Below are 24,587 nucleotides of genomic sequence, written 5' to 3' on the forward strand. Positions count from 1 at the left end.
TAATAGTTCTGAATAAAAATTTTAAGGCAGATCTGATTTTCTAGTTTTATATAAGAAATGACATATCAATAAAGACAGTCCTGTTCAATATTTAAGGTTCTAAATGGTTTCAGGAAGCATTCAAAACATATAAAATCAACTTATGGAGATCTGATAATGTGTACTTCCCCCCCTTAAAAATAACATGTTATAGTGACCATAATTTACCATATTCTTTTCTTTTTTTTTTCCCATATTATTTTCTGAACCAGTTACACCAGTGTTCCTATGTAACTGCATACTTTAATTGCTAAAGAATTTATATCTTGGCTGGAATGAAATTTATCACTCCACCACTGTCATTTTCAGCAGGCAGAGATAGTACTTATTTCTAAACATAAAAATCTTAAACTATACATATATATACCAGGTATACAATAATAAGAACATTTAGCAAAAACTGATATGTGGGTGATAGATTATTTTACTAAAAGAGATAAATACTATAGAACTGACATTCAGAAAAAAAATTTTTTCTGGATTCTGTAAGATGTCACTCATACTGAAATTACTGACAAGAAGTAGCAGTTGAAGATAAATACTCCTCAAATTGCTTACCTTCTGCTTTCATGTAGTGCACAGAGTAAGCAATGACTTTGTCTGAATTATAAAGTGGCCTCTCCCAAGCCAAAAGGATCGCTGAACTGGACATGGTTTCAGCATGCACATTGTATGGAGCGCTGGGTCTGTCTTCTGACATTACTACGGTCAGTCTGGCTCTAGATAAAATAGATCCTTGGCTGTTCTCAGCCATGCACTGATAAATAGCATCGTCTTCAGGAATAATCTGGTTAATTACCAATTTACTGAAAAAAGAAAAAAATACTTCTATGAAAAATGCTAAGAATGATGTAAAAATATATATAAACTATTGTTAAATTCACTCTCATTTTAAGTGGCAAAAGTTTATACTAAGAACAAAAAACTGTGTAGTCAACCCTACTGAAAAATCTGAGTTGCTTAAAATTACTCTTATTTTCTGAGTTTAATTAAGAAATAGTGATAGCCAAATGCTGTTTGCTTTAGGTGAGTGACTAACCTCTTTTTTAAAATTTGGCTTTTATAAGAAAGTATATTACTTTGTAATAGCATCTAATTTATGTAACTTTGCAACATTACATAAATTCAGATAAACAAAAATTTTAAAGTTTTGTTAAACATCTGGCAATGTTACAAGAAGATTCATATTTATACTAATAAAAAGGAGTTCTTAAAATCATTAAGTTTGAGCTTAATGTTTCTCTTTTTATCCATAAAGGAAGAAGGAACTGAGACTGCAAAGGCATAATATGCTTGCTAGTAACTTAGCTATTTGCTTATCAGGATGAGTACCCAAGTCTAGGGGACTGTCCATCATTTATTTCATTATAATCTATCACTTCCATGATCCATATAAAACACAGAAGAATCTAGGGCGTGCTGATGTTATAATCTTAACTTCTCTTTTATATTAGTTTAAAATACCAAGATAATTTTGATATTTGGTATTACAACCAGTTCACATAACAATTATGAAAGCCATTATATGTTCTCTAAAAGAGTAGCACAATAGCATAGCCTACCTGTTGTACATTTTAATTCTCCCATTTGAATGTATCTTCCTCCCGTTTTTCAACCATGACATTTTGGGTGAGGGGATTCCTTCTGCTTGACATACAAATCGAGCAGTGCCAGCTCGAGGCCTTGTTAAACTTTCTGGCCATTCAACAAATGAAGGTGGAGCTATTTTTAAAGAAACAAGAAAAGGAAAAAATTTCCATGTCCCCAAAACAGGAATCATACAAACAGTCAAGGAAGAGTCTGGCAAATGACTCAAGTTCCATCCTTGAAAATATTTAACAGTCGGAGCCTCTTATCTATGCTCTACATATATCTATCCAGATGCCTTTTCTCAGCATTGCTCATTTAGATGTTCACTCTCCCAAGGTTTTTCCTATTGAGAACCTCTGTGTCAACACGCTAAAAATATATCCACTATAGTCCACCTTAACTAAGCCCAATAATATACAGCCACTTGTGAGTACCCACAACCAACAGAATAAAATTTTAGATTGGTAAATGGATATGTGGATTTGCTGGTGGGTAAACAAAGACATAAAAGGGATGCTTAAATAAGAAGGAACATAATGGTATGCAGGCAAACAGGAGGCATGATAATTATGTTTTAACCCAGGGCTTTAATTTTCTCCTAAAATTCATTGTTGGATTACAGTACTTCATATCAACTTTCATATCAACACTACAAAACTCAAGAAAGGCATAAGTAAGCAATGAATGAGATAAAACAATAAATGTTAAAATACAAGATTCTCCTGAATGCAGAATGAAATAGAACATACCTAAGACAGTTAAGGTTGCCATGGCAACCGTAAAGTTGCGCGTGCCTGGGGTTGTGGCCCGACAAACATATACTCCAGCGTGTTGCAGCTTGACATCAGATATCATGAGATTACCGTTTCCAAGTACCCGAGTATTGAAGACATCGATGGACTTGTGATCTATTTCCAAGAGAATACTTCAGTGAAAATAATGTAACATAAGATCTAAAATTATGTCAAAAGATCACTATCCAATCATACCATAAAAAAGCATAAAATTTGCTACACAAAATCCTTTTCTCTACACACTGAAATGCCATTAAGTTAAAAGCTACTTAAATGACAAACATGTGTTTTGCAAATAAAATAAACATTTTATCAGTTTCTTTAGAATGAAGAAAGTTTAAAGACTTCTTTCCCTGAGAAAACTTACCAAGGCGGCTCCAAGAAATGATTGGTTTGGGATTTCCTGTGGCCACGCATTCCAAAACAACCGTCTGATGGAGAGACGTTGTTATGTTCTGTGGGCCTGCCATAATGGTTGGTGTGTAGAAGGAATTAGACTCCTTAGCTTTGAGGAGGAAAAGGCACAACATGAGAACAAATTACAAATAAGATATAATAAGTGAAACAAGTTAAAATATCCTTAAGTTATTCACTTAGGAAATAATTTTAGGGAGATATAACTCACATAATAAGTCACCATTTTGGTGATATTTTAATGATTTTTTAGTATTTTCAGAGTTGAGTAATTATTACCACAATCAATTTTAGAACTCCAAAAATAAAGAAACACCACACCTATTAGCAATCTCCTCTCCCCAGCCTGGCAACCACTAATCTTTCCGTCTCTCTAGATTTGCCTGTTCTAGACATTTCGTAAGAACGGGACTATATATTTTATGGTCTTTTTTGTAACTGGCTTCTTTTCACTTAGCAAATGTTTTCAAGATTCATCTGTGTTACAATGTGTACCAGTATTTCATTTTTTACTGAGTAATAATAACAGAAAAGACTTTAATTACATGGATAGAACACATTTTATTTATCCATTTTTCAGTTGACGGACATTTAGTTGTTTCCGTATCATTCACTTTTAATTGAGGCTCAAACATTCATTTAATCCTTTCACTAATCTTGTTAAGAATTTATGTGACAGTGGGGAGAAGAAGTGTTGGAGTGCTTTTGTCTTTAATCTTTCATACCAGAAAGCTAACAGATACTACCTGATGTTAAAACATAGTGTTAAAAATACAATTTTTAATCTCCAAGAGATTTTTTTCCAAAGAGATTTTTTTAATCTCCAAGGATCTTTTAGGAAACTTGTGAAAAACAAACATTCTTATGAAGTTCAACAATGTCTTCAGTCCAGATTTTCTTCCACTATATTCAAGTAAATTTACATTATTTAAAAATAAAAACTAGTATATATATACATATGTAATTCCATTTTAATAAGACACATATTTTTTTCTGCATCTTCATCTCTTTGGCTAGTTTCCCTTCTAACTATATTCACATATGGCAAAATATAGAAATTATGTTCACTTAAAGTTAACAATGATAATTTCTGGGTATTGGAGGTGGAGATATTTTTAAACTTCTATCTGTATATTTTTACATTGTTTAATGTAAAGGTTTTTCTTTCTATACTTTTATAGACATATAATATGCCTACATTATATATATTATGTCTATATTTATATATTACATATAATATATAGACATTAGATATTATATAATCTTTATAATAACCATGTATCATTTTTATAAACACAAATTATAATTTTTCTTAAAACAACAAGCAAAAAAATACCAAACTAGAAATACATCTTTATTGACAATGGATAGTTTTGGTGGAAATGGATAATTGTTTTTCTCTTTTCACATTTTATATTTTTACAAAACAAATATTCATTCTTTCTTAAAGATGTTGACGTAACTTAAAACAAGCTGGCCTGTGAAAGGAGAGGTGCCCAATAAGGATAAAAGCGACCATTTCCAACTAGATAACAATAATCTAAGTGAAATTACAGTACTACTTTATGGCATACTATTACAGCCACAAAAGAAAAATAGTTGGGCCAATAAAAGCTGAAGTCTCTTCCACATGGTACCTGGAATCACTGTCAGAGAGGCTTCCATACTTTTACGTCTGTGGGCTACAGTAGCAGCAGCACAACGATAATTTCCAGCATCCTTTTGGCCAACATCATAGATCTGCAGTACTCCTGTTGGTAAGGCAGTTATCCTGTTACAAGAAGAAAGGGGATTAAATTCTTTGAAGTGAGATTTTATATTTTAACATGTATTCTATGATTAATACATTCAACCTTTTTTAAAGTGCCAGACAATGCAATACTTTAAAGACCATTTAAAATATTAGCTTGATGCAACTGTTCTCATTTGGGTTACTACAGCTCTCTGAAACATGCATAACTACGCAGTATGTGATTTGTGAAATCTACCAGTCTGATTTTATACAAGTTACATTTGACATTATAGCTTATATAACTGGTGGTCTAGAGCTTAGTATGATTTTTTTCAAATTCTGATGTCTTGCCTATTAAAATAGATGTATTCTCCAAGATATACCTGAATCTACTTTAAAAAAAAAGCTTTTTTGAATAACATTTTCCATCTCAGCATCCTACCATTTTAGCAAATTATTTTTACCTACTTTGGAATACTGCTATTCATGAGGACAGAAATCAGACTTTATGAAGTTGCTATGAAGTTCTTGATCCTTAAACCTCGACCTGCAGATCACTGGGGGCGTGTGTGGTGGGGCCAGAGGAGACCAGAAATGGGAGGTGGAGACAGAATGGGCAACTACCAGGGCATATGGGAGACCCCCAAAGTAGGAGTGCTATAGCCACAGTGGAGGTCTAATTTGGTTTCCTAAATCCTTGGGCGGCAAAGCAGGTGCTCAGGTAGTCCTATGACTGGAAAAGTTGTTTGAGGAAAGTAACAAAGCAGTAAGGTAGGTTATTTGAATTATGATCTAAACCAAAACTCGGAAATTATTCCCTATGTACCAAAGACTGATGATCTAATTGTTACCTTAAGTTTGAAATGTCTTAAAGAGGTTGGTAATCACTACTGTAAATGAAAATAAGCTCCATAATGGTTTTACCCCTGTAAATCTCACGACACCTTCATTACTCCTGCATCATCTCCAATGACAAAAAGCTGCATTTACCTGTCCATAGTTACAGGCAGAGTTGTCCGATTTAATTCCCATGTGATGACTGCAGGAGGGTTTGAGGAAATCTTGCATGCAAATCTAGCAACTCCACCTTCTTGGACCTCAGTAGAAATCGGCTGAACTTCAAATGTAGAAATCGCTATAAGATAAAGTTTACAAATTTAGAATAAGTACAGGTACTATTACACTGTACTATACTTGGAAATAACATTATGCTAGATATCAGACTTGAACTCCTGCCCAGACAAAAGACTGACCCAGCTTAACCAGCACAAAGATAGTTTAGACAATGATTTTGGAAAAACAACTGACCGTGGCCTCACTCAGGGAATCTGGTCTTTACCAGGATGAAATTCTAAATAAGTTCTCAAGAAACTTATAACCCATTTGAAAAAAAAATTAATACAACTGAAACAAAATAAACAATTAATGATATGTAATCACATACCGTTTTTGTGTGGTATGAACTTCACATACTACTATATTTCAGAGAAAAGGGAAATCAAGAAAGACAAATTAGACAGGTAAAAACCATTTACAGAGATTGGATTTGAAGATTCAGTTGGGTTGGGATGGAAGGGGGGAAAAAGACATTCCAGGTGACAGGGAAGCAAGCACAGAAGAAATGTGTAGCCTCTGTTTACAGGACTGTAAGGAAATAGCAAGAACTAACTATTGCAGAATATTTCAGATTAAGGGATCATGTGAAAGGGGAAGGAGACTAGAGATAGAACAGATCTGTACCATGACACAAATTAAGACATCACTGAAAATGTTTAAGCAAAGACAATAGTAGTTCTGATAATAGCTGTGTTTGGGCGAAATCAGCCAGGCATGGATATGCAGGATGGAGTGGAAAAAGGAGAGCCTCAAGTCAAAAGACCAATAGGTTGTTTAAACAGGAATGACAGACCCCGGTGGTGGCGGTGAGAATGGTGAGATTCTACAGATATCTCAATGGAAACAAAGACTCGGTTCTCACTGGACACAGACACGTCACTCTGTGTTTGGAATCAGATGATCCTGGTATTGATGAAGCCGAATGAGAAAGGAGAGAATGAAGACAAATGGTGTGTGTGTGCCTGACGAATTAAAGGTAGAGAGACTCAAGAGACTATTTTTAGTCTCATGTATTTCTTAAGTGGAGATAAATCTCCAAGTGTTGATATTTCTAGAGATAATTCTTCTTTCTCATTCTAGGCAGGCCTCCAGGAGCCAGACATCAGTGTCCACGCTTTTCCATTTTGATAGAGTCCAGACTCCAGAGAACGCTGTGGTTTTCTTTCCCTCTACTGTTTTTCAGGATATAAAGGGCCCCAATGGTGGTCTTACTCCCCCGCTCTGCAGAGACCAGTTCAATATACATACATACATACATACATACATACATATGCGTGTGTGTGCTTACAGTTTATCAACAAAGTGCGAAGTCATGAAGAAAAGCAGAGGGCATAAGGTCTACATGACTTAACACTTCATTAGACTGAGAAGGGTAAAAAGAGACAGAAGACTACATATTCTGCCTTAGCCTTACTTTTATTGATCTGTAAATGGATCACAAGACTTTAGAGTATAAGACAAAGCCAGTGGATAATAATGGTGAAAATACTCAGGAACATCTACTTCCAAAAAGCAGATGGGGGTAGAGTAATACCTTATGGGTGTATGTAACCAAAAATTTCTGCTTCCTCAAGAACAGTGGTTCTCACACCACTTTTGTCAGTGGATAACAAAGTCAAAACCATTTTCATGATCACTGTCATCTGCCTTTTTCACTCTTATTTCTCCAGTGTATCATGTGATGGATGATTTTGTAACAGACTTAATGCAGAAGGAGATATGCCTGATGATGAAGCATTAATTTCTCTTATTGATCCCATATTCACCTTGTCCATGATTTCTTGGGGGGGGGGGAATCTTTTAAATCCCCCAAACACCTTTATATTTAACATTTCTCACTCTCTGATCCCTTTTGAAAATTCAACCTGCTGGGAAAATGATTTTTCCTAAAGAAGACCAAGCACAATACCCTTTGGAACTCTCATGAGTACCTCTGAGACGAAAGAAAAATGAGGCATTCATGATTCCACAATAAAAATAAGTTGCCATCCTTGTGTCTGTAACTCCTCCACCTCAGGGCCAACCCCATTCTTCTCCCTCACCTCTGGGAACCTGATGTATCTGCTTCTCTCTCTTTCTCGCCTGCATATTCAAATTCTTTTCCTGGATCCTTCCTTCCAACTATGAGAGTGATTAAATTTTCCCAAATCTCAAAACACAAAAAGAACAAAACTCCAGACATCTCTTTATGGCATGTAACCCTCTAAGCGGCTATCCACCCTCTCTCTTCCCCATGGCATTAAAACTTTTCTAAAAAGAGTCACTGATGTTAGTCCCCTCCCCTTCTTCCTCTCTGACATTTTATCTTGAACATCTCCTCTGCCTTCTTCCCCTATTATTTTATTGAAACAGTGTCAATGACATTGCACACTCCTATTTCTTCCACACTGTCTTATCTATTTCTCTGATTCCTCCTTCCAGTCTCCCTTTTCCAGGGTGCTCCCTCCTCCTCCTCTGCCTTTCCTTCCAGGGATTCCCTGCTCTTTTCTCTCCCCAGATTCTCTTTGGGGGATTCCATCCACATTCAGTTTTCAGTGACATCTACTTCTTGCAGCTGATTCCCCAAAATACATCTCCAGCTTAGATCACCATCCCCAGGGTTTCATACTCATGGCTCTAATTGCTACTGGACACCTTCACCTGGAATTTATAAAAGGTAGTTCGAACTCATCAAGTCCAAAATGAAACCCTCTTATTTCCTCCAAGTCTGGGTCTCTACTTAAGTTTATCACACAACTATCCAGATACTCACCTGAGCTAGATACTATTAATTCCTTCTTCTACACTCTCATTCACTTGTTCCCACTGATATTAACTCCTGAACACATGTCAGATCCACTCCTGTGTTCCTCTCCTAACATCTCTCACTGAAACCACGATGAAAGTCCCTTATCTGGTCTTCTTACTCCCACTGTTCCTCTTCCCTGCTTCAAAAACATCCTCTAAATGTATACAAGTATGTGATATGGATGTGCTGGGCTCACAAGCAGCTTCCATCTACTAATTCAAAGGCTTCCATAGGTCAACCCATTACTGCTAAAAAACAAAAAAGGAATAATCTCACAAAAAATGTGATTCCAATTTTAAATGTCAAAAACACTGTATGATAGCAACAAAACCCCCCTTCTAAGTCTTTAAATTGCCTAGCCGAATTTTCAGAAAAAGTGAATGTATATATCCTTGCTACATCAAAAGGAACAAATAGCTTTCTTTATGCCAACTACATATTTTTAATTCTTTTTGGATGAGTACATTCTCAATAAACAGATTTATTGGCTCCTTTCTGCACAAAGGAAAAGTAGTTTGACATCAATTACTCCAAACCAAACTGCTTATATGGTAAGCATGCAGCAGTATTTAAAAAGTCACTCTCATGTAGTTATATTTAAAAAACACTGAATATCTCTGCAATTAGAGATACACATTATAACTGTGACATAAAGCATCTGATTTCCACAAGTCACACAGTATCAATCCCATTATCTGTATAATCACACTATTCATTTAGTTTGTAGTTTACCCATGCTGGCAGGCTTTGAGTCATGTAATTATTCATCACTAATGGGCCAGATGAACTATCTCCCCAGTCCAGAAAAGGATGTTAATTACACCTATTTTAGAAATACTTTAGGCTACAGTAATCTCTTCTAAGTTCATTCGTTCATTCAACGAACATTCATTCAGTGTCTAGGATATTCTAGGTGTCAAGGATCCAATAATGAACAAAACTAACAGAGGCACCACCCTCAAGGATCTTCGTCTAATGATACAGAAAGGCATGCACCTAAATTACTATGCCAGCATACAACTTCCAACTGTGATAAATGCTTTCAGGGAAAAACACCAAGCATTATGAAAGCACATAACAGAGGTTATAATAATGATAGAAATAACAATAGTCCAACATATTTTATTGGCAGGCAGTGCTTTAAACACATTATATAATTTATTTAAACCCCACAGACATTATTACCCCACACTTCAGTTGAAGAAACTGAAGCATAAGGAAATTAAGCACCTTTCTCAAGGTTTTGCAGCTAGGGAGCAGTCTCTGGACACCCAATGCAAATCCTCTCGTGAGATCCCCAACCTTCCTACTGAAGATGAAAATTACTGGTTCTACATCCAAGCAATTCTACTGCTCTAAGTTAATATGCATTGACTTTCGAGTTGGAAAAGAATATGTGTTAAAATCATAAATTTCCAAAACACAGTAACACCTTTAAACCCCTGCATACTAGGATAATATTCTCAAGCGAAGGCTCCCGTCACAAGCAGGAGAACCTCTATCTCTAGGAACCCATGAAAGATAAGAGACAGGAGTGCATGCAAATTGAGTCTACTACCTCGGTCTAATATTTCTTTAGAAATCAAATATATTTTAAAAAAAATCTATTTGAAGGGTGTGTGGGTGGCTCAGTTGAGCGTCTGACTCTTGATGTCGGCTCAGTCATGATCTTGGGTCGTGGGACTGAGCCCCATGTTGGATTCCACACTTAGCATGGAGTCTGCTTCAGATTCCCTCTTCCATTTTGCCCCTCTTCCCCTTGAAATAAATAAATAAACAAAATCTTTAAAAAGTTTAAACTCTATTTGAAAAACAATTTACCTAGTGGGAATTGCTAGCTATTCCTACATTCTTACTCTCCTAGTTCTAAGTTCACATACATTTGAACATCAGAAAGCCAAATACTTGGAGAACCATTAGACGTAGGGAGACCATTTAAGAGGCTATCAGAACAGTAGACAAGAGATGGGCTGTGGGCCTGAATGATGCAGGAGATTATGGAATGGAAGAGAGAGCACATATAAGAGATGATATACACAGAACACCATGATTTGGTCATAAGGTATTCAAGGGAAAGTGAGGGAAGGATCCAACAGTTGAGGTTTCTGGGCTATGTGCCTGGAAGGTTGGAGTACAGTATAGTACCTATACAGGGAACACAAAATAAGAGCTCAGATGCACTGACGAATCACCATTACAGACTCTCATTTCCTCAGAATGAGAAGAAACCCAACATATTAAGGAAGACTGGGAAGCTATAAAATTTATAAAATAAAAGACCAGGGCTTAATAATATAAACCTCAAATACTTATCCATCCTGATTTTTTAACTGGTTCAGGTGGTCAAGATGTCAGGCTGTCATTAAGATCTGAAGAAAGAGGGGCGCCTGGGTGGCTCAGTGGGTTAAAGCCTCTGCCTTTGGCTCGGGTCATGATCTCAGGGTCCTGGGATCGAGTCCCACATCGGGCTCTCTGCTCAGCAGGGAGCCTGCTTCCTCTTCTCTCTCTGCCTGCCTCTCTGCCTCCTTGTGATTTCTGTATGTCAAATAAATAAATAAATCTTTAAAAAGATTTGAAGAAAGACATCCATGAGTTTTTAGAACAGCAACCTACAAAAATAGCAATGTATAACATGTAAAATTAGCAGAGAAAAGAATTTATTATTTCTGAAGCTCTGTTGGAATGAGCTCAGGAAACAAAGTGTTCACTGTTCTTCCAATTTAACTTATGCTCTTTTCTTGATGATGGAAGTTAAGGCAATAGAAAACTGAAGTAGAGAGCTAAGGCAAAACCTTAGCCTTAGCTGGTTTAAAGAAAATCAGGAATAAAATCTAAATAAACTACAGGACATAATTTAGGCAGACAGAGGAGGGCAGTAAAGCAGTACATCCTTGCAGTTAAGAGCGCGGATATTAGGGATGCCCGGGTGGCTCTGTTGTCTAAGAGTTTGCCTTCAGCTCAGGTTGGAGTCCCGGGGTCCTAGGATTGAGCCCAGGGTTAAACTCCCTGCTCATCGGGGAGTCTGCTTCTCCCTCTCCCTCTACCTACCCCGCCCACTTGTGCATGCTTTTTCTCTCTCTCTCTCTCTCAAATCAATAAATAAAATCTTTTTTTTTTTTAAAAGAAAGAATGCAGATATTAAAATCTATGGCTCTGGGTTAAAATCACAGCTTTAGACTCATGCTACATGCCCTTGTGAAGTTACTCAACCACAAGCCTCAGCATCCCTCAGTAAAATGGGGATGATACTTTACAAGGTTATTGTAAGAATACTAAATGACACACACATATACATGTATGTACACATATACACACAGAACAACATGAGTGTGTGCTCGGGCACTGCTGGGCACCTAGTAACCTTGGTTGTGGTGCTGGAGGTGGTAACAGTAACAGGATGTCCTGCTGTGAATACACTGCTTTTACTTTCAGAATGATGACTTACAGAAAGGCAAACAAAGGATGTTAGTGACCATCACGCAATAAAAATAAACTTTAAAGCCCTAACAAAGTCAGGGGTATTTTAAGATTTAAAATTCTTCTTTTCTACTGAGCTAGACACTGTAGACTTTATGTAAAGAAACATAAAATGGAGAGAAACAAATAATTTTCCTATTTTTCATGTGTACAGGTCAATTTTTTGTAGAGGATAAAATCCCCTACTTCAATAATGAAGTAATAGGGAATAGACTACAAGAAGATAGGTAATTAAGTTCAGATCTCTAGTGGAAGAATTATATATGATAATTTATTTTAATTTACATTTTTCCTACAATACATGTAACTAAGAAAAAGTAATATTTTTAAAATAAATTTTATTACTTATATGGGGCATGGAATGGAAAGTTTTGCCTGCTTAAATTTTCTGCTATTATTCCCCTATCTGAGAAAATCCCTCACTTTAATTTTATCTGCCCTCTTTTTAGTACTTTGAACTTCATTCTTTGGGCAGACATCACCTATGAGCTATGGATGCTTGATTCTCAACCCAACAAGGGCCCTCAATCTGGCAATTGCAATAAAAAGAACATCTGAATAATAGCTACTTTTCAACAAATTGTATAAACTTTTACAGGAAAACTTAGAAACTTGAGAATATGTAAATATGCATATCTCTATCATGATAGTCTTAAACTTTGCTTTCTAACAAGTGTTTTTCTATATTGATTTTTTTCTCACCTTTTTTTTATCGTATTTTTAAAAATTTTTACTTACATTTTAGTTAACATACAGTGCAATATTGGTTTCAGGAATAATTTTGATTTTTTTAAGGGGGACATTAAATGGCAAAACATCTTATGTTCTTATGCAAATCTTGGCTTTCTCCTTGACATGGACTTTGTTTCTACCAGTTAGGTATGATTTTACAAGTCTACGGCCTTCTTGTGAAACCTGACCTCTTTTTTCCCTCCACAGCCAGTGCTAACATAAACCAAGAACCCCACAAGAAGTCATTAAAGCAGTGCTGTTAAGAGGCCAGAGCTCTATAAAATAGGTAAGAAACAAGGTCTCAAGAAACATGTGCCATCCTCAAAAACAACCCTGCAAACACAATAAATGTAAGTGCCTATTTTATTTGTGACTTCCTCCTCTCCACCTGTCTACTTAATCATTTGCTTCTATGATTTATAGTCAGAAAAAAAAAAAGGATCAAAGACGCTAAGAGGAAAATGTTCTCCAAACCTTTATTTGATCAGAAAGCAATATATCTACATTTCTACACTGGAAATGCAGGACTATCATATTAAATGATGCCATTCAGGCTTCCAAAAGGTTGCAATGAATTAAAAAAAAAATACTTAAAACATTTTGATTTTAAAACCAACTAAAAATTATGGAACCACAGTATGAAATGGTAAAGCCATGCAATAACTTTAAAGTAAGTTCACAGAGGACAGAGTAAAAAAATAAATTAATAAGTTCACAGACTATTCCCTAGTTTAAGAAAAACATCATTTTCTTTTGTAAATCTAATTTAAAATATTCTTTCACTCAACAGAATACTCTTCAGTGGGTCAGAATCTTGATGCAGGGATTACACCAGTGTCCTTAAGGCTGTAGATCAGCCAGAGTTCTGAGGGGCCTGAGATGGTCGAGGATGGCACCAGTTGCAACTGCCACACCCCCTCCGTGGGGAGTCCTAAATGGCAGGGGCGCATGGCCAGTAGTCACGTTCCAGTGTCTCTGTGCTGTTTCCAGGGGTCTAAGGCACCTATCAGTAGCCTGAGGCAACCTGTAAGCTCATCAAGAACACAGGGAGATTTCTATCTCAGACTCTCCCATGGGTACAATTTCAAAGTCCATCATGGAGTGTTTATACATTAAAGTTGATTTTTATGACACTGATCTTTCAAATCATGCTTTTGTCTATCCCAGACCCTACTGATCCAAACGGAGCTGTGACTTCTTACCTCATCGCCTCCAATTCACTTTGAGTCTTCAAACTTGAAGACTGACCTGCAAATGAAGAGCAAGTAAACCCAGAGACCCAATCCATCACTTAAAGCATCAGGGTAACTGCTGCTTTACCTACTGAGGTAAAAACCTGATCAGGTAACCATTCGTTTACCCATATGTGTCAAAATAAATATAAACAAAATAAAGTCTAGACACTTTTTAACAAGGCTGGAATGCAGGGACTTTCAGAAATAGATTCCACATGTAAGATTTCCAGACTAGATTATTTTCCAGTATAGTTCTACTGTATCCATGTTAAAAGACACCTTTAATAACACCTGAGAATTCTCTGTTTCTTTGCTATTTTATCAACCCTGTCCTGCCAAATGCCAGACATGGTTCTCCCCACACTCAAGTTCTCTAACTGGAAAGAGTGACACAAAGCTCTTCAAGTCCCCTTCTGTCAGCGGGCCACTCACTGCTGTTCAACAGTACTCTTCTTAATAACTGGTTTTAGGAATTCTCTAACTTTCCAATTTATTCAGGTTCCTAACTACTTGAATCCTAGATTATAAATTCCTTGAGTTCAGACAACATGTCTTATATGTCCATGTGTTGTCAAGGGCCAGAACAGTGCCCTGCATACAAAAGGTACTCAACAGAGATTTCTTGAGAGTGAACTTCAAATGAACCACGTTACCACCTCCCTCCTATCTGCAACAGAAAACTGTGACTCTTATCTCTCTGAGAAGATTATGGTAATTTTGGCTAGAGCACTCCCTACAGTTAACCCTGAGCAAATTACTCTTCTTAAACACGGGTGGTTATGTAGGGGTGCCCGGCTTGCTCAGTTGGTAGAGTGATCTGGGGATTGCTAAATTTGAGCTGTTGGGTATAAAGATTACTTTAAAAAATAAAATCTTTTTAAAAATGTGGTTATGTAAGGACGCCTGGGTGACTCAATCTGTTAAGCGTCTGCCTTAGGCTCAGGTCCTGATCCCAGTGTCCTGGGATCAAGACCCCCACTGGGCTCCTTGCTCAGCAGGGAGCCTGCTTCTCCCTTTGCCTGCTGTTCTGCCTGCTTGTGCACTCCCTCCCTTTCTTACAAATAAATAAAATCTTCTTTTAAAAACGTGGTTATGAAAAATAGGGTTCTTAAAATTAGAGAAGGTAAATGCATGCAGAGCACTTAGCACAGTGGCCATAACATTAAAGGCAGTAAATGATTTTCAGTTCTCCCTATTATTGTATTGGAGATAAATTTTCTTCCTTACCACCTAAGAATCTCTCCCTCTTCATCTTGCTTCTCTCCCTTCGCTCCCAGTTCTGAGGAAGAAGTAACGATTCCAATCAGTACCCAGGTTAGCTCTCTCCTGGTACTCTCAATCCCTTCCCTGATGACCATCACTGGGCCCCTATTCCATTTATTATTCCCATTCTCTTGCATCACTCCCTCATTACTAGTCTCTTCCTCTCTGACTATAAACATACTTAAATATTCCCATCCTAAAAAGTAGTATAGAACTCAAGCCAAGCCAATTTATCAGTATATCTCTTTTCTGTCACTGTCATTCTTCTGGAATTACTCCAGCCACCTAATTCTTTCCTTCTACTGGGGCAGGGTGGAGTGCCATGGGACAGGGTGGGGATGGAGACAAGAGCCGCAGGTGTACAGTCCACCCCTGAACAACGTGGAAGATTTAGGCTCACTGACCCCTCCCTCCACCTCCCAGTGCACTCAAAAACTTCCACTTTCCAAAAACTTTACTAGTAGCCAACTGTTGACTGGAAGAAGCCCTACAGATAACATAAACAGTTGATTAACACATTTTTTTCTATGTTACACATATATTATATACTGTGTTCTTACAACAAAGCTAGAAGAAAAAATGTTAAGAAAACCAAGAGAAAACGCATTTACAATATTATACTATATTTACTGAAAAATCCATGTATAAGTGGACCCACACAGTTCAAATCCATGTTGTTCATGGGTCAACTGTATTTGTATGCAGGGATCAGGAACCTCCTTGGGGATGAAATTTATCCCCCCACCTTTTTTTTAAAGATTTATTATTTGAGAGAGAGAGAGAGAGCGTGTGCGTGAGAATGCTCATGAGTAGGGGAAGGGGCAGGTAGAGAGGGACAGAATCTCAAGCAGATTGATCGCAGAGCTCAATCCCATGACCCTAAGATCATGACCTGAGCTGAAATCAAGAGTCAGACACTCAACTGCCTGAGCCACACGGATGGCCCCGGGAATGAAATGTATCTTAAGAGAAGAAGTCATAATGCAGATAGTGCTCATGGATTTGGTTCAAAACAAACTGACCTAAACTGGGGAGGACTGTGTCAGAATGCATGGCTGCCTGATTCTCAAGACTAGGCAACCATGAGGACCCATAAATATAGGTACATAAAGGAGAAAGGGAGGGGAGGGGGAGATGCATGCGGGCTGCCGGCTGAAACTTCTGAAAGCTTTAAGGAGACTACCAGTGAGAGAAGCAGGGGCAGAGAACACAGGGAGGCCCACCATTTGGGGTTACTATAGTACCAGGTAAAATGGGGCACAGCAAATATAGTTCATCCAGTGCACCTGACCAGAAAACACCTGAAGAAAGAAACCATAACCCTCCTTGGGGGAAATACTCAACAGAAGAAAGAAGAGGCTGCTGACTCCTCTAGGGTTCTGAACATGGACACTGAACTAAATTGGAATAGACAAAAACTCACCTCTCCCACAGACACTTTTTTTTTAAACTTTTTACCACTCAAGACTTGTTTTTATCACTGTTTACTCATAACATAATGCCTAGTGTGTCCCTGTAGAGATGCCTGGCATATTTGTATTTACCTGACACTTGGCCGTCAATTTTCATCTTAGAGAAAAAATTATAATCATTGACTTTCTGTTGTCCAGCCACTAACACAATCTCCTTGCTCCTCAATTTCTTCCTTCTCTCCTACCTCTGTCCCTCTCTCTCACTCTTTCTTCTCAAATTTCCATATTCCTTTTTCTCTGGAAGACATTCTGTAATAGTAACTATGCTCTGGACTGGAGGAATGACTGGGGAAGGGAACATGGGGACAGAATAGAGATGTTTGGGAGGTGGAACCAGTATGACCGGAAGGGGCAAATTTTCCAACAGTGCAAGATAACAAACATTCTCGTATCACACTGCTATTGGCAGTACAGTACCAAAAAAGGTTAACGTATAACAGTAACAATAAAATGCCTATGGACACTATTCAATCCTCAATTAATGGAACTCAGAGACCTTAAAATGACTATGTTATCACACAGGAAAACGTTTGTGTCATGCTAAGTGAAAAAAAAAAAGATACAAAATTATTTTGACAACAGTCTTATGATCACTCAACTGGAGAGGTGGAATTCACTCTCATGATTTCTTTTATTCCTAATAAAATACGAGCAGGCCAACCAAAGTTCTTTTTTGCAGGCATCAAAGAGCTAGCACTTGACAACAATGCTGGGCTTAATAGAGTGGCATGGGCCAATGCTGATGCACACAGACTGGAGCAAAAGATGTGAGTCCACAGGACTATGAAAAAAGCAAAAACTTAAGCAAAGACATTTTACCTCTCTGTAAAACTTAAAAACAGCTCAATGAGAACTCAAAAAACATTTTTAGTGGCAGCCAAAGATAATTGTTTTAGGAGACAAGCAAGACTGAGGCAGAGAATTTTATTTATTGGTTGATTAAATAAATGAATGCATATGTAGGTAACTACTAAAAATGTGTAATAAATATTTATGAGTAATAAAAATCAATGTAAAAGTTGCTGCTTGTTTCTCACCCTAAAGAATATGGTAAAAGATTTCCAAATTGGGTGGAAGGTTGAATGACCTTCATGGTCTCAAAGGTGCCTTCCACGACACTTATTCCAGCAGCGTATGTTGTGCTCTTGGAAGCTAAATCCCTGACACAGAGGTCGCTGTGGTACAAAGAAGAGATCCCGGAGTCAGGAGCTCTAAGGTATGGTCTCGGCTCACTCACTCACTGCCTTTAACACACATAGATCAGATTCTCCCTTGAGGTAGTGCCCTCTACTTCACAGGTTCTTCTGAGGAGGGAATAAGATTACAGGCATGAATGGGCTCCTGAGCTGGGGTATGAATGGACCTTAGCTATGGGGCAGAAAGCAATGCAAATCGAGAAACAGGACTGGACTGAGGTCAGGGACCTGTATTCTTTCCAAGCTCTGTCATGAATGAGCTGTAGGACCTGTCAAAAGTAAGCTCTCCCTGGTTCTCAGTGTCCTCATACACAGAATGGTAGTGCCCTTCTCCATTCATTCTTCGACTCTGATCCCCAGCCTAAGTGCTGAGCTGCAAAGAATGGACCCAGTTGCTTAGGGTTGGGTGTGGGAAGGATGGGGGGACCACAGGCATGGTTACTTATGGCTACCCAGCTTTCTCTTAGGGAGTATGAACATGTCCAAAAATTAGACTGGTGATAGGTGCCCCAAGTGAATATACCAAGTATTCTTTTCATTATATACTTTAAGTTGGTGAATTGAATAGCATGTGAACTATATATCAATAATGCTAATTTTTAAAAAAGAAAAATGGTGGTGTTTTTCTCAACCATCACTGACATTCCTTCCACCCCCAAAGAACTTTCCAAGAGGCACAGTGCAGTATGCCCTGATCCATCCTTGAACTTGAAAACACAAGATTCATGGAGCTAATAGAGATTACTGGACCAGCTATAGCCACTGTAGCCTTAAAAAAAGATCCAACATGGATGATCTCAATGTTCAATGATATGTTCCAAGTTATCCATAATTTTCAATGGCAAACTTACTGAGGCTGAGGCATTTCCAGTTCCCAAAAAGAACTGAATTTTCAAGGGTGTTGTCAAGTCTGCAGCAGGGAACTCTTAAGCCTCAAAGTGGCATAAATATATTAAGTAGCCAGCAGAAAGAAGTTTGGGTACAAAATATATGGAAGAAAGAAGTCACAGAAGACTAAAGACAGACAATTTCCCAGGCCACACCTGTTCTTACATATAGAATAAAAAGCTACACCCTATGATAAAATGTCAGTGGAAAGGCAAAAGAACTAGAATAGCCAAAATGATTTTGAAAAGGAGGAACAAAATTGGAGCATTTGCACTGCTTGATCTAAAGACAGAATTTCAAGAATTATGATAAACCTACAATAATCAAGGAACAATGGTATTGGCAAAAGGACAGACTCATAGATCAAAGGAACAGAAGACCACAGAAATACACCAAAACAATTCATTTTTTACAAAGTTGCAAGAGCAATTCAAGAGAGAAAGGATGGTCTTTTCAACAAATAGTGCTTAAGCAACTGAACCCCCAAATCTTGACTTACACTTTACACCTTCCATAAAAATGAACTCAAGGGGTGCCTAGGTGGCTCAGCTGGTTAAGCATCTGACTCTTGGTTTTGATTCAGGTCACAATCTCATGGATCCTAAGATTGAGCCTAGTGTCAGGTGTGGGCTCAGTGGGGAGTCTGCTTGAAGAGTCTCTCCCTTTCCCCTTTCCCTATGCCCACCTCCCTTCCTCGCTCCTTCTCGCTCTCTCTCTCATGTAAATACATAAAAATTAACTCAAAATGGGTCACAGACTTCAACGTGAAACCTTAAAGTATAAAACTTTTAGAGGGAAATATAAAAAAATCTCTGTGACCTTGGGTCAGGTGAAGTGTTCTTAGATACGACACCAGAAATGCAATCCGTGAAAAGAAAAAATTTATCAACTAGACTCCATCAAACAAAACAGAAAAACTTCTGCTCCTGATTTAAAAAAAAATAATAAATAAACAGCCACTGTTAAAAGAAGGAAAAGACAAGCCATAAACTGGGACAGAAAATTTGTAAATCACATATCCAACAAAGTATTTGTATCCAGAATATATAAAGAACTCTCAAAATTCAGTAATTAGGAAATATCCAGTTAAAAGGGAACAAAAGATACAAACAGATACTTTACTAAGGAAAATGTAGAACAGCAACTAAAAAGATGATCAACCTCATTAGTTATAGTCATAAGGAAGTGCAAATTAAAACCACAAGGAGATACCACTACACACCTAAAAGAATGGCTCACATAAAAAACACTGACAACACCAAGTGCTGTTGAGGGTGTGGAATAGCGGGCACCCTCATACACTGCTCGTGCGAATGCAAATTCGAAGTCACTTTGGAAAATAAGTTGGAAGCTTCTTAAAGTTAAACACTTATCACAGGCACTTAGAGCATTCTCCTTTTTAAGTAGAGTACTCAACAGAAATGAAAACTTACGTTCACACAAAAGCCTACACAAGAAAGATTGCAGAAGCTTTATTTATAACAGCCCCAAACTGTAAGCTACCTAAACACCTAAACATCCTTCAACCAGTAAATGGATAAACCACAGTAAATCTATACAAGGGAATATTACTCAGCAATAAAAAGGAACAAGCAATTAACACAATCATTAGGCTACATGAAGAAAGCAAAACCCAAGAGCCCACATCATTTATATGACATTCTGGAAAATGCAAGATAATGTGGCTGCAGGGGTTAGGGGAAGAGGAGTAGGACTACATGGGCAGTGAAAGAATGCTTTGGAGCGATGAAATTCTTCTCTATCCTGATTGTGGTGATGGTTCCACGCCTTTGCATATGTCAAAAGTCACAAAACTATGGACCCAATAAAGTAAACTTTACTGTCATTAAAAGGAGATTTTTATTTATCTATTTGAGAGAGAGCGAGCAAGAGAGCGTGTGAGTGGGGGGAAGGAGCAGAAGGGCAGGGAGAGAATCCTCAAGCAGAATCCTTGTTGAGCACAGCATGGAGCCAGAGGCAGGTCCCCAAGATCATGACCTGAGCCCGGATCAAATCAGACACTTAACTGACTGAGCCACCGTGGTGCCCCATCAGCTTTACATTTTTTAAGTATGTAAATTAAAAAATAAATTTCAAAGAAGGCTATGTTCTTTAGAAAACAGAAAGGCTTTTAATTTTCTAGTTATGCTTAATAAAGAATTATAAATTAAGCAAGATGGTAACACACATAAATTTTACAAGCCAACTCCTGCAGACTGTCTTTACTTGTTCTGTGAGGTCACACTTGATTTTCCCAAGTGCAGAATTCTTTTATACTCCCAAGATCTTGGGAGTATGCTGCTTGTTCCATTGTTTTATCAGCTCAACTTTGTGCCCCTACTCACGGGACAAGGCCTGTGTCTTTTCATCTTTGTATTCTTGGCAGAGCACAGAGATGAAAAGAGCACTCGACAGATAGCTGATACACAAATGAGTAAGATATACCGAAGGTACACTCAGTTCCCTCACCATCTCCATCATCTGGAAGGTATACACAGTAGAATGTGGGCAACACACTCTGAAGGACCACATGAGGCTGAAACTAAGTTTACATTATCTTTAGTATGCCATAATGAAAAGTGTAAACAAATATTTATCCTAATAAATAGGAATGGATCTATGCTCCTAAGGAACAGAAGGAGATAAGAAACCTAGAGCTCTCCTATTCCCCTTCCTATGGAAATGAGGGGAAAACTGTCACACCTTTGCTGGGAGAGTAGAAGATTAGGGAGTCAGTAAGGCATCACACACACATATGTGAACACACACACACACACACGCAAGCATGCACCTGAAAAAATGAGCCCTTCCTGAGGAGCCCAGCACAGTCCCGGGCTCCTGATGCCAGCTGCACCCTGCAGGGCTGCATTTCTGGTGGGGACCTTTCGCAGGACACTGACCCGGCATTCACTCCAGATGTCAGTTCCCAGGCCCCCTGACATTGAGCCTGTCTTGGGAAGTCACATAATATTCAGCCTGACACAGATCCCATCAGACCAGGCTTGAAATTATTTAGAAATTGGGTCCTAAAACCAACTGGCTTGAGCCAAAGAACCTCACATGTGAAACATTTTCTAGAGTGGTGACAGGGTTTTGGAATTCATGTCTGACGAAGACCACTGAACATCCAAGCGCTCCTTCAGGATTAAACTGCACCACTGAATGCTTAGACAGAAGTGCACTGTGCTGCACACACACTTGTGCCACAGCCATACTTCTGCTCTCCTAAAACAGAGATGGAAAGAGTCCCATGAATGAGGGTTGCAATGCTGAAGCCACAGCTACTTCTCCTGACATTTCAGCTATCACTGAAGTACAGTCCTCTCTAGCTATCCTTTGGCCTGTGTTCTGCTGGACTCATGGTGTCCATCCTCAAGAGATCAGCACCAACTGGAGAGTGACAGGCAACGGGGGTGGCTTCTCAGGACCGGATCATAAGAATACCAGAAGCAGATGCAGAAATGTGATGCTCCAAGAGAAAGAGTCTGTTCTGGTAGAAATTTAAGGAAGAAATTAAGAACAAGGAAAATCACACACCAAGCAAAATAAATAGGAGCTGGCTGCCAATAGGAAAAATATCCACTGAAATAAAAACGGTTTTCAATGTAAAAGATTTTATTTATTTTTATTTGAGAGACAGAGGGAGAGAACACAGCAGGACAGGGAGAAGCAGGCTCCCTGCTGAGCAGGGAGCCCAACACAGGGCTCAGTCCCAGGACCCCAAATTCATGACCCAAGCTGAAGGCAGCCACTTAACCAAAAGCCACCCAGGTGACCAATATGTTTTAACCACCATAAAATTACTACTAATATTCCTGGTCTTGCTTTTTAGAACTTACACAATTAAAATACGGCACTACTCACTTTGCCTTTCACCTTTCCCAACTACTTAATCTGGAGGTAAAAGTCTTTTTTAAATAATCAGTCTCCATATGGTACTCTCATAATCTAGACAGAATCCTGTTAGTTGGGAGTAAAATCTGATCTTACTTTAAAAGATGTCCCCAACTGGGATTTTCTTCTTCTCAAATTATCTGTCTTCCCAGCAATCGCGTGTGGTCACAGAAGTGTGTGGAACATGCTAATGCGTTTATCAAGTGATTATTCTTGGCCCCTTTGCTGGCAAAAACAAGCAGGAAACAGTACAGAAAAAACATGTCTAGTAAGCCACATTATCCAGCTTCAAAGCTGTTCAACTTGTGTGGCTCCTATGAATTCAAGGAGAAGAGAAAAAGCGCCGTTGCTTTGTCTTCACCAAGGCCACTTGCCCTTCAGCCGTTTGCCAAGTGTTCGCCTTATATTGCCTAATCCAAGAGATGCCTTTCGTAGGCCTTGTTGTCATTCCGTAAAGAATTAGTTCTGCTTAATAGCTCAACTGTGCAGGAAGAACATTCCTTGCAATTTTACACTTTGCATCAGTCAGAGAACCAGAAGGATCAAGAAAGCATTAAGCAGAGTGAGGTTTTGTAACAGAACTCATGTCACTTAGCAACTTCATCCAAGTAGAAATTTATAATGAGAAAAAATACATAATCTGTCAAAACTACAGCAGAAATGATTCTACTAGGATTGTTTTTGCTTCTCCCAAATGATTATCTCCTCAAACTCAATTCCAGAGTTTTAGTACCTTGTCATTTTTTAATAAAACTTTCAGTATTCTTTTCTGCAGCTGTTTGATATATCGTTTTCTAAGATTATGATTGGCCTGGTTTTCCTTTCTCTTCCTCTTAATCACCTCACACTTAGTGGATATTCAGTCAACGCCTGTTATGCAGTACAATTCATTAAATTTTATGTAATCACAATTTATCACACCAACTAAACATTCTATATATGACATACAATTTATAAACTGGGAATCAATCACTATAAAATGTCCGGGTAGGTCTTTCATCTTCTAATAGCTATTAAAGACAAAGCCTATTTCATTGATAACAGAAAAAAAGTACACACATACACACATATCAGATAAACCTGTTAAAGTGAATTCATAATGTGGACCTAGAGTTCTAAGCTGCCTGTCTACAACATAATGAGGTCTTTCAATAATACTGTAGCTCACATTTTTATTAGGCTTGGTCCCGTAGCCCTAAAGGGGAGAAGAGAGAATTAACTTACAACATGTGTTCTATATATTATCTCATTTAATACTGCTATAAACCTTAACAAGTAAGCAATATTACCCTCACTTACAGGTAGGGAAGTATGTTCTGAGAGGTTAGGCCACTTGTTCAGGTCATAGAATTAGTAAATAGTAGAGCCAGGAGTCAATATGGTGTTACTATCTTTTAAATTACGCTCAAAAGCTGCAGCCTTAGGGAAGTAAGGAGTCCCCTCTCCCTGCTCCCCAGAACTTTACAGCAGTATTCCTTTTCCCACCTGGTGAATTTACTCTCCTAGTGGGAAACATATATTCACACACAAAGCACAGTTTCGCTCTCTCCCAGTTTTTTTCTTTTAAAAATTCCTGGAAGCAGCAACAAAAACATATTTCTCCAATCTTTCACTTGATTAAATACTCATTATTCCCAAAGTCATCAATGAGGGCTTTAGGATCTTCGGTCAACAGTTTTTTTTCCTTCATCTTTCTACCTATTTTTGACCAACATCAATTTAATTGTACAATTATTTATCCAACATTCTACATCACTCTCCAATATGGATCCTTTTGGCTACTCCAAATACATCCATCCATTCTTTTAAAAACACTCAAAATCCAAGTACGTTACATCTCTCCTGAAAAGCAAATCCCACAGGATGCTTTGCGGTCAGGGAAGGCTTTGCAGGAGAGGGGACCTGTGTGGTTGAAGGCTGAAGGATGAGTAAGCAGCAAGGGAATATGATGAGTGGT

At 38.1% G+C, this 24,587-nt stretch overlaps 1 protein-coding gene across 1 annotated transcript in view; it reads right to left on the bottom strand.

The window, feature by feature from the left end:
* The window catches only part of PRTG (protogenin), a 115,259-nt gene that overhangs the window by 53,031 nt on the left and 37,641 nt on the right, over positions 1-24,587 (bottom strand). Inside the window, exons 3-8 of the mRNA XM_059372069.1 lie at positions 5,560-5,704; positions 4,475-4,608; positions 2,791-2,928; positions 2,379-2,537; positions 1,602-1,761; positions 598-845 (exon numbers count right to left, since the gene is read on the bottom strand). Of these exons, the coding sequence (XP_059228052.1) occupies positions 598-845; positions 1,602-1,761; positions 2,379-2,537; positions 2,791-2,928; positions 4,475-4,608; positions 5,560-5,704 (984 nt within the window). The remainder of the gene's footprint in view (positions 1-597; positions 846-1,601; positions 1,762-2,378; positions 2,538-2,790; positions 2,929-4,474; positions 4,609-5,559; positions 5,705-24,587) is intronic.

The sequence above is a fragment of the Mustela nigripes genome, chromosome 13 (genome assembly GCF_022355385.1).
Source record: "Mustela nigripes isolate SB6536 chromosome 13, MUSNIG.SB6536, whole genome shotgun sequence".
NCBI classification, from domain to species: Eukaryota; Metazoa; Chordata; class Mammalia; order Carnivora; family Mustelidae; genus Mustela; species Mustela nigripes.